The sequence below is a fragment of the Chelonoidis abingdonii genome, chromosome 6 (genome assembly GCF_003597395.2).
Source record: "Chelonoidis abingdonii isolate Lonesome George chromosome 6, CheloAbing_2.0, whole genome shotgun sequence".
In the NCBI taxonomy this organism is placed as follows: Eukaryota; Metazoa; Chordata; order Testudines; family Testudinidae; genus Chelonoidis; species Chelonoidis abingdonii.
Genome location: NC_133774.1, coordinates 15,879,368 through 15,891,842, shown reverse-complemented (window position 1 = coordinate 15,891,842; position 12,475 = coordinate 15,879,368). Strand labels below are relative to the sequence as shown.

The window sequence follows — 12,475 nt, the reverse complement described above, 5'->3', positions numbered from 1 at the left end:
GGACCTGTGCCAGGAATGTCATGGAGCGGCATTGACTTCATTACTTTCACGGCTGCTGTGAGAGTTGGATGGATGTGATAAGTAGTTGAACAAACTTCATTAGGAGCTGCTAAAATCCTTGTTTGATAGGTAGGCTGATAGCGAGCAGGAGCTCAGCAGCAAGAGTGTGATGATGCGGAGGATCAGTGTTTCCTAGTGAGAACTTTAATTCCCCAGTGTGTCTCATGGCTCCCATCTCCGTCCCCAGTTAGAGACTTCTAAATGAGGAGGTTTGGCTTGGCTCTAATATGGCCATGTTATTTTTGGGCCTGTTTACAGAGCTTACAGTGTTCATGAGCACTCTTTTCCATTAAAAATGGAATGCAAAGGTTATTTTCAGCAGAGTCCTGTGGCACCTTATAGACTAACAGATGTATTGAAGCATGAGCTTTCGTGGGTGAATACCCACTTCATCTCATGCATCCGACGAAGTGGGTATTCACCCACAAAAGCTCATGCTCCAATATGTCTGTTAGTCTATAAGATGCCACAGGACTCTTTGCTGCTTTTACAGATCCAGACTAACATGGCTACTCTTCTGAAGGTTATTTTTGGTACCAAACACTGTAAATGGCTTGCGGGGTTTCTTTTGTTCAATTAGGGGTTTTTTTAACAACATTTCCATGATTTTCTAAAAATGTCTGCTGGAAAATTTGCAGCCTTGCTGACTACAAGAGTCTGTTGAAATATTCCCAATAAAGATTTTTCATGATGATTTGCCTGGTTTTGAGTTTGTAAAACTTACTCAGTACTGTAGTATTTTTATAATATTTAATAATTTTCCATGAAAGGATCACTTGAAAATGGTCCCAGAGTCCCAAGGAAGGTTTTCAGATTATTTAGTGAACCTAATCTTTGTTTTAAGATTCTGCCAGATGTGTTTACTGTTACTTTGGGTTTGATGTTGAACCTTTTGCACAATTCTCATTGCTGATGCCTGAAGCCACTTGTTAGGGCTAAAGAGCTAGTCAGAGGGTCTGTTTCACCTGTGCTGCAGGCCAGTAGGGGCCAACAGCAGTCACCATACTCTACCCAAGTGTTGCTTGTATGTATTGATCTATGTCTTGCTAAGGAATCTGCTTACGTGAGGTGCTGATGCTTATTGTCTGTTCTCATGAGAGGTTTGCTTTGTCCCCTTCTTCCTTTGATTTGCTTGTTGGTTTGGCATGTTACTCAAAGTGTGATGGCCATGCTGCAAATCTAAAATAGCAAACCTCGGAATATACACACGCCTTTCTGTTTTCACCATTTTAAAAAAGTCACAATTTTTGCATTTATTGCAGGCTATTTTCCTCTTTCACAGAGTTAACCTTGAAAATTGTGGGCCGAGAAGGCAGCAATGAATCCTGCTGTTGTTTTTATCTATGAAAGAAAGTTAAGTTGTGAGTTTGCTAGTTAGGCAGATAACGGTGCTGCACTGCAAAGGCTCACAGGCTCTGCATCACTTCAGCTTAACCTGAAATAGAATCCAAGCTGAGGAAATGCAGAGATGAGTAGATATGTTTTTAGAAGCTTTGGTTTTTAATACGCATTTTATAAATATTTCTTTATTTCAAAATGTCAGATGACTTCAGCAGACAGGCAAAATGTTAAGACATTTTGGATTCTCTGCCATTTCTTAAACATCAAAACACCTTTATCATAAATTATACTTGCATTCTAGTTATGTGACTGTTGTGTGACATGAAAAGAGGAACAAAAGATGCAGCTCTCCTGGGAAATTGACCAATTGGGACAAAAATTGTTTAGGCACTATTGTCAACCAGGCCAAACTGCTTTCTGTAATAGGGGAGGGAAGCAGTTTGGCCCTGAGTACACTGGTCGTGAAAGATTATTCAATCCTTTTTAAAGGTTCGGCCAGGGTGGAGGAGCAGCCTTTTACCATGGGTCATCTTCCTCCTTTAGACAGGATCCTTGTGTATTTGAATTTGTAGGGCTTTAAATAATTCAGAGGGACCAGCTTTGGTTGCCCATTGTCATCTTTATAGTTAATTTACTGTTTCCATCAGACCAATTGCTCAAAAGATTAGCGAGAACAATCACTTCCGAGATAGCAAAATGGACACTACGAAATATGTAAGTCCTCAGTACATGGAAACTGTGCTTCTTTTGGTCTCAAACACTCCTTGCAAAAGGTAGTAAAACTGTGTGTTTACCTTCAGGTTTTAAAATAACTATGATAAAACTGAAGTGCTTTCAATTTCACATGCCTTCTTTTAAGTGAGCATGAGATTGAGTTGAGGTTTCAGTTAATATTCAGGATTTATTTAAATATAGTAATTTAGGAGTGGGATCTAGTTAAGGATCTTGACCACTAGAAAATACTGTAAAAGCTGTTTCATCCAGCATGTTCGGGGAATGGGGGGCAGCCGATAAGAGAAAAATGCCGATTAACTAAGAGGGAGGGAGCTTTTGGTGTAAGAGAAAGCATGGGATGTGGGACGGGATGCAGGTGCCAGATCTTGGGGGGCGCTCACCTCAGACAGCTCCCCGCCAGCAGCGACCTGTCCTGGCTGCCCCTGGGCAAAGGCACAGCAAGTAGCTCTGCGCATTGCCTCTGCCTGTAGGCACTGCCCCCGCAGCTCCCATTAGCCATGGATCCCAGGTTCCCACTTGTGGGGAGTTGCCCAAGGTGAGCACCCCCTCCCAGATCCAGCACCCTGCATTCCTTCCTGTGCCCCAACCCTCCACCCACACCCACACTCCCTCCCAGAGCCCACACTCCACGCCCTTTGCTGCGCCCCAACCCCCTGCCAGCCCCGCACCAATCGGACTATAAATCAGAATTTCAGTTAAGATTAGAAATGCTGATTTATAGAGCTTTCTGGTTGGTGAAGTGCCGGATAAATCAACTTTTACTGGTCTTAGCTTTTATTGAATAACTCTTAATTCTAAAAATGATTTTTCTGTCTGTAATGAATTATTTGTATCTGATTTTCCAAGAGTATATTCCTTTTTTTCTTAAACAAAATAACAAACTAAACCACCCCCCAGAACATCTTACCATAGTACATCTCCAAGTTTGTTTGGACTAATAAACTGTATAAAATCAAGTATCGGGGGTAGCTGTGTTTGTCTGCATAAGCTTTCGTGGATAAAAAACCTCACTTCTTCATCTTTTACCAAATAAATCTGTTAGTCTTTAAGGTGCTATCAGACGCCTTGTTGTTTTTGTATAAAATCAGTTACCTTGTGTAACAGCAGAGAAGTGGCTTGGAGGAATAAAGGTGGTGTTCATCTCTCTGTGGTTTTCTTCACCTATACAGGTTGAATATTGAACAATACCATACCACTGTTGTTGGTTTCTTAAGCATTCACCTCAACACATGATATATACCTATTCATTTCTCTGAGAAGCTGCCGTCAACTCAGACTCGAGCTATGTGGCTTGAAATACTTTGGATACTATGCCTTATATGCATAGTATCTCCTTTTGCATGTGCATCTCCTTTTTTTGTAAGCCCAATGGTTCACTTGGGAGGTTTTAATATTTGGATCAAAAATGGTATTACTCAACTATGCCATCTAATCGATAATTGTAAAGTCCTAATACCAAAACAATTGTATATTTTTATCTTAATATATCTATTTATTTAGATTTCAGTCTTAAACTCCACACCAAAGAATACCCATCCAAAGCTCTGTGTGCCTTGACATACACTGAAAACGCAATATAGAAGATAAAAGTAAAATATGACCAAAGCAGCAGCTCTTCCTCCCACTCACCTCTATATGAAATACCAGATTGCGTACCCATAGATTGGTATCTTTTCCTCAGTGTTTTACACAAAATGGTGCACCCAGTACCAAGATTGCCCACAATTCCTTCAGCAGAAATCATTTTGAGTGGAGCGATTTTATATAACTTGACTAGATGCATGAGGTAACTTTTTTTGTTCAGCAAAGCCGCAAACTACAGATATTAAAACATTTTATTGTATTTAGGCCAGACATATCAAAATTAAATGTATTGATATCCACTTTATCAAGTGTTCACATGCTTCCAGTGTTTTTCGGTATTTCCCATTATTTAATTAAACTCCCATTTTAGCCAACGAGTTGTTAGCCTTATTTGCTTGACAAAACATTTCAAACATAATAATTTTATGTCCTTTGCATAATACATTGTTTAAGGACAAGATATTTATGTGTGGTGTAGAAGATATGTCTGTTGGTTTGATGGGACTTCCTAAAAGTTAAAAGATTTTGTAACTTTATAATGACATTTTCAAACCACATTTTTAACTGTATTATTTAAACCATTGCTTAAATTCTCTTGTGAAAGGATCCCTACCGTGATTGTAATATAATATTTTTGTATTTAATTTGTTTTGTACTTTGCAATTTCCCGAGAAGGTTAGTCTGCAAACCTGGCAAATCTACCTGTTCTAAAAGGAGGCAGAGTTTACAGGCTCAGGGTAAAGGAGTGCCTAATTTGAATCTCAAAGTATTCAAACCATCAGCTGTCTTTGTTCTACTAACAGCAGCCCAGTTGTGAGGCATAATTAGGTTAATGGTTCCTGGCTCCAGCTGTGTGTCTCGCTCAACAGAACAAAGGCAGCTCCACTGAGATTTTTTAATACAGTACACTTCTTTTTTTAAAGTTGGAGATGATTAACAAAGGTTACTTCAGTGTGCTAGGGTTGTAAAGCTTCAGATGCATAATGTGGAATTACTGCTTTTCTAAGATGACACACACAGTTTCACCCATGTAGACTGCATCCCCACATAACAGGAACATGTACACAGACGTATTTGCATATGGAATATGTACACTGATTTGGGTATTTGCATATGGAGATAGTCAATCAAACATCCAGCTACTCACTTATGCATGCAGACTTGCAGTATTTCAGTAGGCCCAGTGAGTACATGCAGTTGTGCTCTGGGAATTGAGTTCTGAATTATCCCACTTTTTTGTGGAACTGCAGGCAGTATCTTGTGTCCTTGTCCAGAATTTCTCCTCTCTGCGCTCTTGTACATTGTACTGTGCTTCATGGTTACCACCATCTTCCAGATGAACTAATGTCATTTGCAAAGTGCTTTAGGTTCTTTGAGGATGAAAGGAGATAGAGAAATGTAGGATGATGGAATTATTGTTCCATGTTATTCCAAATCAGGAACTAGGGCCGTACCACCTGCTTCTACTGAAACCTGAGGGTGAATGATGGGGGTGAAGCCTTGACTGACAGGGGCAAGCTGGACCAGAGAAGGGAGAATAAAATATGGTGTGAACCCAGCCCGGCCTGGCCTGGCCAGTCGGTTGCATGAGGTGTTCAGAGCCTTGGGGGAGCAGCAACAGGAAGGAACAAACAGGATAGACATGTGGGGAACATGAGTGCATGCTTAGTTTTAATCACTGTGGTTTGGGTACCCCTGAAGTCCCAACCTAGTATTGCCAACTCTCCCAGTTTTATCACCATATTTCATGATTTTTTTAAATCCCCAGTTCTTGGAGTCATGTGTTTACATGCAGACCTCAGTTTCCATTTTTTAAAACAAAAGTACATTTCTGGCCATCATGGTGGAGAAAATCTTGAAAAGTTGGATCGTAAAGGCTTAAAATGTAGAGGTGCGCACGTGAAATTTAAAAAAAAATCCTGATTTGGGGGGACATGACTCATGATATTTGGACACTCGGGGTTGGCAGTACTGCCAGCCCCCTGTCTATGGTCTGTGATTTGTGTGGGTTTTGGATCATTTCCTCCACACTCCACCTTTATTAACACTGAGTCCCAAACCCCGTGCTCCCTGGGCGCCTTGTTTCTCTGCTCACTCTGCCTCTGGTTTAGTTATGTTGATGAGTTTATTCTATTTTTCTTTAACCCCAATAATCACCCCCTCCTTGGGGCTCAGCCAGCTATAGCTGGAGAGGCAGGGAGCCAGTGCAGTCGTTTTTGCAGTGATTGTTCTCAGTGTATGGGTCTGGGAAGAGTGCTCATTTCCCAATTTTCCAAGAGCAGCAAAATCTCAAGCTAGCACCAAGATACTACTTTGAATGTGAGAGCTGGCATCTCTGAATACTTGGGTCCAACTGTGATGGAAGCATTAATCTATCCCATTTTCTAAAACTGACGCTTTGCTTCAACCACAAGTTATTGCTCCTGAGGCAGGAATCATTGGATAACATTTTATGCTCTGTGTTATACTAGAGGTTGGACTGCCAAAGCAAGATTGTTCCCAACAGTGCTTTTTCTAATGCTTTCTTCAGTCTAGTTTTGAAATCTTTTTTAGCAATGTGACATCCACTGTGAAGTGTTAGGTAGTCGTGAATTTATTTCAATAGAAACTGACTCATTATAAACCTGTTTCAGTCAGATATTACCCAAAAGTTTTCTTGTATATGTAACAGTGGAAGAAATAAATCTGGTATTACACAGATTTCTGTTGTTTAGGAAACTTTCTACTTGTACACATTAGTAACGTAATATATATGCATGGAATGTCAACATATGTTGATACTGGCACGAGAAATTGTAAATCTATTAATTGAATTGCATTGCTAAATAATCTGTATTAAATTAATTAGCCACCAACACTGACCCTTGAAGAATGTTGATAATTTTTATTAACTTGTCATAAATCAGCACATTTCTTGATAGTGGCATAAGTAATTACGAGTGCTTTGAAAAGAACAGTTTAAGGAAATTCTGATCAAGGGAGGGAGAGAGAATGATCATTTCATTCAGAAACTGGTAAAATTATCTCTTTCTTGCACTTGTTTATATGTTATCACTTTCTGTTTCAGGTGATCAGCTTTTTCAGCTCACGGTTAGAGCAAGCTGGAGCCCAGCTGTCAGTGGAGAGAGTTCTGGAAATTATCAAACAAGGAGCTGTTGCATTGCCCAAAGACAGACTAAGAGTAAGTGCTGGCAAAGACCTAGTCAATTCAAATGTATGTTCCAATTAATTGTTTCAAAATGTCATTTTTCTTTTGAGATCAGGTCATATGGTACTGCATTATGGAGTGTAGTATGTTAATGTTTTAATTGAAAATACCTCATTAGTTTGGACTTTAAGCTTATGTTTTGTGTGTGTGTGTAAAATGTGTTTTTGTGACTTGCTAGTGAATTTTGGTGTCTACGATTTGGAGAAATTAGAACACGGCCAGAGTGTGGGGTTTTCTCATAATGTCTCAGAGATGGAGTTTTTTCTCTCTGACCACACTGCAAAAATTCTCAAGCAGGCTGTCATCATTTCCCATTTTTATGTCATCCTCTCTGGCCTTCCAGACCACCCACATTGCTCCCTTCGTTGCTCCAGGCCAATGGGGGCTGCAGGAAGCGGCGTGGGCCAAGGGGTGTACTGGCCACCCTTCCTACAGCCCCCATTGGCCTGGAGAGGCGAACTGCGGCCAGTGGGAGCTGCAATCGGCCAAACCTGTGGATGCGGCAGGTAAACAAACTGGCCTGGTCCGCCAGGGGCTTTCCCTGAACAAGCAGCAGCCCTAGTTTGAGAACCAACTGCATTAGACAACACTTGCTCCCAAATCCTGACTTTATTATTGTTTCCCCTTTGCTGACCAAAGGTCAGATCAGAGCAGGCCAGTTTCTGAAGCAGATATCAGTGATGCAGAATCAAGGTTTTCCTTAATGTGTGAGTGTTTGTTTGTAAAATATGCACAAGCCTCATTTCCTCAAGTGGCTGGTAACAAACAGTAGCCCAAGCAACTGTCTCTTGCAGAAACCTCAGGGCAGGCCCCTCAGCCCTGTCCCTCAGAAGAAGCTGTTTTGTGCCTCTGTGTCCATGGCACCTCATAGCTCTTCTTGCTCTAGCCCTTGACTTTTTCATCTGGGAAACTCCTAGCCCAGGGCTAGAGTAGATGCCTGAAGGGCAGCCTGAGCATCTGCCCTGTTTTTGTGCAGCAGCTCTGTGCTATAAAGGAACCTCAGAGCTTCAACTACTAGACAAAGAAGAGTGCCTTAATCCTAAAATACCATGAATGAATGACTCCTCTCTGGGTATGGTCACTGCATGCCATGGTTAGCTCTATCTATAGGGAGTTTCATCTTGAGTGCTCAAACATCAGCAATCCCCAATGTTGAGTGAGGTTGATGAACAGTAACAGGCCATGGGGTGGAAGGGTGAGGACTGAAGCCGTGCTTTCACTCACTGATTCAAGGCAGACATGCATCCTGGTAGCTCAATTCAGGGTTTGTTTTTTTTATTTATTAAAAAAATAAGGAAAATATCTAAAAATAGTGAATGTTCTTGACAGTTATTGTGGGTTTAGTGGAAGAAATATCTTCAGATGAATTAGATTTACTGGTACTTAGATTTTGAGCATATTGTTGGAGCCATGGTTAAAATATGAAAAAACATAAACCAAAAGCACTTGCAGCCATGATCCTGATCTGCACAATGGTGCTTATGAGTTTCACTGCACTCCATGCCATTCCTCGTCACTTTCACACTGGGAAGTGGCGTGTGACTGACAGGAACACATACCTGTAACTCAAATGCAAATCTCAGATTGCTAATTCAATTGACCTTTTTAGGTAAACATGTGAAAAATCATCCCTTGAATCTTTTTAGCAAATACATGCCAAGAACTGGAAGCTCTGTGTCTTAGTATCCTTACAAGAAGCAACCTCACTGCTGTTCAAGATAAACATAGTGTAATTAACATTATTTTAAATCATGTGTTGTTAGCCATATACTGTGTAAGTCAGGGAAAGTCCATGCCGAGTAATTAGCCTTTTAGAAGATTTCTGCATAAACAGAGAGATAAAGGGCAGGTGCTGAAATCGAGTGCTGGTTATTTCTCTTCCAGCCTAAGAGAGAAGATAAATGAAGCTAATAAGCTGGGACTGAGGTGGAAACCACAGCTCATAGATAGAGCTGTCTCCTTTGCAGACAAGCAGCCCACAATCCAGGCTCCCTTTTTTATTGCAGAAGCTTATTAAGAGCAATTTAAAGATCATGACGATAGGTGAAAATTGGCCTTAGAGTGTATCTCTCTCTTAAATTCACAAGTTGTCTTTTCTTCCTTTCAGTGAATTATCTGTAGTTTGAGGATTAGGAGCGTGAGAGAAGTGAGACTGTGTCTGGAGTCTGGGATTTATCTCAGGATTTTCAATGGGAGTTAGCCAGCAGATAACTGCTATTTTACAATAAGTGGGAAAACTTGTTCTGACTGCCAGATATTAACTGGAAGCTGACATTTGGGTTCATGAAGTGAACACACTTGAGAGACCACATTTCTTGCTTTTGAAAGAAATTTCCCACTGGCTAAGCCATTTAAACTAAAAACATTTTATTTTTACAAACACTTGCTTAAGTTGGATTTCCGCCCTGCCCGATTTTTTCCACTGTGTGTTGATTTGTATTTGCTTCTTTTTTCTGTTTCTTTATAATCTCTCACTGTGCTCGACAGAAGCAGTTATGCTCTTATACACCGCCTCTTTGATATGAGTCAAGCATTTAACAGTCATTAAAACTTGTTCTAGTTTTATGAGCAATAAAATTCACTCAACAAAATGTAAAAGGAAAAAAACCTTTTTCCATCCAGTCTCTGGGTCCTGACTGAAGAAAAAACCAGGGCTTGAGTGTTCAGGGCACATCTCAGGATATGACAACAAAGTATTTTGGAGCGAGCCTCCCAACCCAGGTCGCTTCTGAGTCTGAGCTCCATCCCATGCCTCAATTTCAAGGCACCATCTATACAGCTATTTTTAGGGATCTAGCATGAGCCCTGCTAGGCCAAGTCTATCAACTTGGGCTGGGAGGCTCGCTCCAAAATCCCTATGTAAACATACCCTCTGAGGCTTGCTCCTCTCTTAGCTGAGCAGTTCCAGGTCCTTCCACTCCAGTTTGTTACATAGGAAGCAAGCCCTTAGTCACCAGACAGAAGGGGACAGGGAGGGAATGGAAAATTGGAGACAGGATTGTTCCTGAGTACTGCGTAATAGCTGTGCAGCCTTGGCATGCCTTCCAGCTGGTTGCAGGAGTACTGTCAATCCCAAAAGTTAATCCATCCGAAGACAGAAAATGAAATCGATATAATTAAAATAAACCATGGCTTTGGGCCAAGGTGGTAATGGAGGACTCCATCTTCTGGCCTTTAAATTGTAAGGTTTGTCTGCGTTGCAATGTTATCTCAAGTTATAGCTCAAGAGTTGCCCCTAATTTGACTCTCATCCATGCACAAACCCCTTTAATTTCAATGCAGTGGTGCTTTTCACTGAGTTGACTGGCCTGAGAGAGGGGGTATAGACTTAAGCTAGAGTGAGCACAACTTTTCTGCTAATAACATAACCACTGCAGCATTGATACAGGCTAGCATGACTCAACTGCCTCTAGTTCTCCAGTGTTTTCCCACAAGTCCCCCCATATGCTCAGAAAGGACAGACAACTTCTCCCACAATACAGTGTGAAAGAATTCATAGAGCAGCTTAGCTTACTGCAGTCCTAAAAATCATGGCATGTGCCCTGAAAAATTTTAGCAGCACGCACAAGTGAGTGTAGCGCTAGTGTGGCTGCTGCAACTCAAGTGGGTTTTCACAGTGTGGCTACTCTCACTTTGAGCTAAGCTCACTTGAGAGGTGTAACTGGAATGTAAATAACTCAAGTTAGCTCTACAGTGAAGACACATCCTTTGAGGAAAGTGTCTTTGACCTCCCAGAAGCTGGCAGGAGGAAGCTCCTGAATTTACAATGCAGAGGGCAGGCAATTTGCTGGTTCTGCTGCTGACTTTTCAGAAGCCTGGAAGGGTTCTCTTCTCTCCTCTGGGGTGATCAGAAGGGCGTTGGCATCTTTTGTTCACTTCCTTGCCCCTTTATGAGGCTCACAGGCAGGAGCAGCGCCAGGGTTTTTGGCTCCCTAGGCGCAGGGACGGCTCACCGGTCCCGGGGCTCCAGTGGACCTGCCACAGGCGTGCCTGCGGATGCTCCGCCGAAGCTGCGGGACCAGCAGACCCTCCGCAGGCAAGCCTGCGGGAGGTCCACTGGAGCAGTCTGCCGCCCTTCCAAATCCTGGTGCCCTACACCTAAATGGAAGCACCGGCCCTGCTCATAGGTACTGCCTGAGCTCATGCAGAGTGAGGGGAGTGCCGTTCAGCAAATAAATACTGAGTGCATAAATCTTGTGCAGTATGAAATCAACCCCCCCATTGGTGTCACTTGCAAATAATTGACATATATTGGCAACTGCAGTTTGATACTAGAGTCATCCTCGGTCTGCCATTGCACTGGGATTCTCGGATACTGGCCTTGGTTTGTAGAACATTTTTTCATTTAAGGCTGGCTAGACAGCTTGGCCCTTTGTTTGAATGCCGACACTGCCACGGTTATGCTTGTCTTTTCTATCTTCCCACTATATTACTGCAACATGCTCTTCAGTGTTTATTGTACATCTGGTACAAAATGCAAAGACCCACATCTTGAGTACGTTGAGTCGCCAGTGCTCCATGCTCTGGATTGACCACCTATTTGCATTTGGGTCCAAGATCCAAGGATCTCTCAAAGCTAGGTGACTGGACAACAAAATGGCAGATGAAATTCAATGTTGATAAATGCAGAGTAATGCACACTGGAAAACACAATCCCAACTATACATATAAAATGATGGGGTCTAAATTAGCTACTACCACTCAAAAGAGAGATCTTGGAGTCACTGTGGATAGTCTCTGAAAAGATCCACTCAGTCTGTAGCGGCAGCCAAAAAAGCAAACAGAATGTTGAGAATCATTAAGAAAGGGATAGATAATAAGACAGAAAATATCATATTGCCTCTATATAAATCCATGGTATGCCCACATCTTGAATACTGTGTGCAGATGTGGTCACCGCATCTCTAAAAAGATATATTGGAATTGGAAAGGGTTCAGAAAAGGGCAACAAAAATTATTAGGGATACGAAATGGCTTTCGTATGAGGAGAGATTAATATGGCTGGGACTTTTCAGCTTGGAAAAGAGACAGTTAAGGTGGGTATATGATAGAGGTCTGTGAAATCATGACTTGCGTGGAGAGAGTAAATAAGTAAGTGTTATTTACTACTCCTCCTAACACAAGAACTAGGGGTCACCACATGAAATTAATAGGCATCAGGTTTAAAACAAACCAAAGGAAGTATTTCTTCATACAACGCACAGTCAACCTGTGGAACTCTTTGCCAGAGGATGTTGTGAAGGCCAAGGCTATAACAGGGTTCAAAAAAGCACTAGATAAATTCATGGAGGATGGGTCCATCAATGACTATTAGCCAGGATGGGCAGGGATGGTGTTCCTAGCCTCTTTTTACCCGAAGCTCAAAATGGGTAATAGCGGATAGGTCACTTGATGATTACCTGATCTGTCCATTCCATCTGGGGCACCTGGCTTTGGTCACTGTTGGAAGACAGGACACTGGACCTTTGGTCTGACCCAGTATGGCCGTCCTTATGAATTCAGGGTGTTGGTTACAGTCTGTAAAGCCTTAAATGGGTGGTTTAGGGT

At 41.8% G+C, this 12,475-nt stretch overlaps 1 protein-coding gene across 4 annotated transcripts in view; it reads left to right on the top strand.

Moving 5' to 3' along the window:
- Positions 1-12,475, top strand: part of DYM (dymeclin) — a 351,012-nt gene that overhangs the window by 294,224 nt on the left and 44,313 nt on the right. For all 4 annotated transcript variants that reach the window (XM_075066858.1, XM_075066862.1, XM_075066859.1 and 1 more), the window contains one exon: positions 6,788-6,901. In XM_075066858.1, the coding sequence (XP_074922959.1) occupies positions 6,788-6,901 (114 nt within the window). The remainder of the gene's footprint in view (positions 1-6,787; positions 6,902-12,475) is intronic.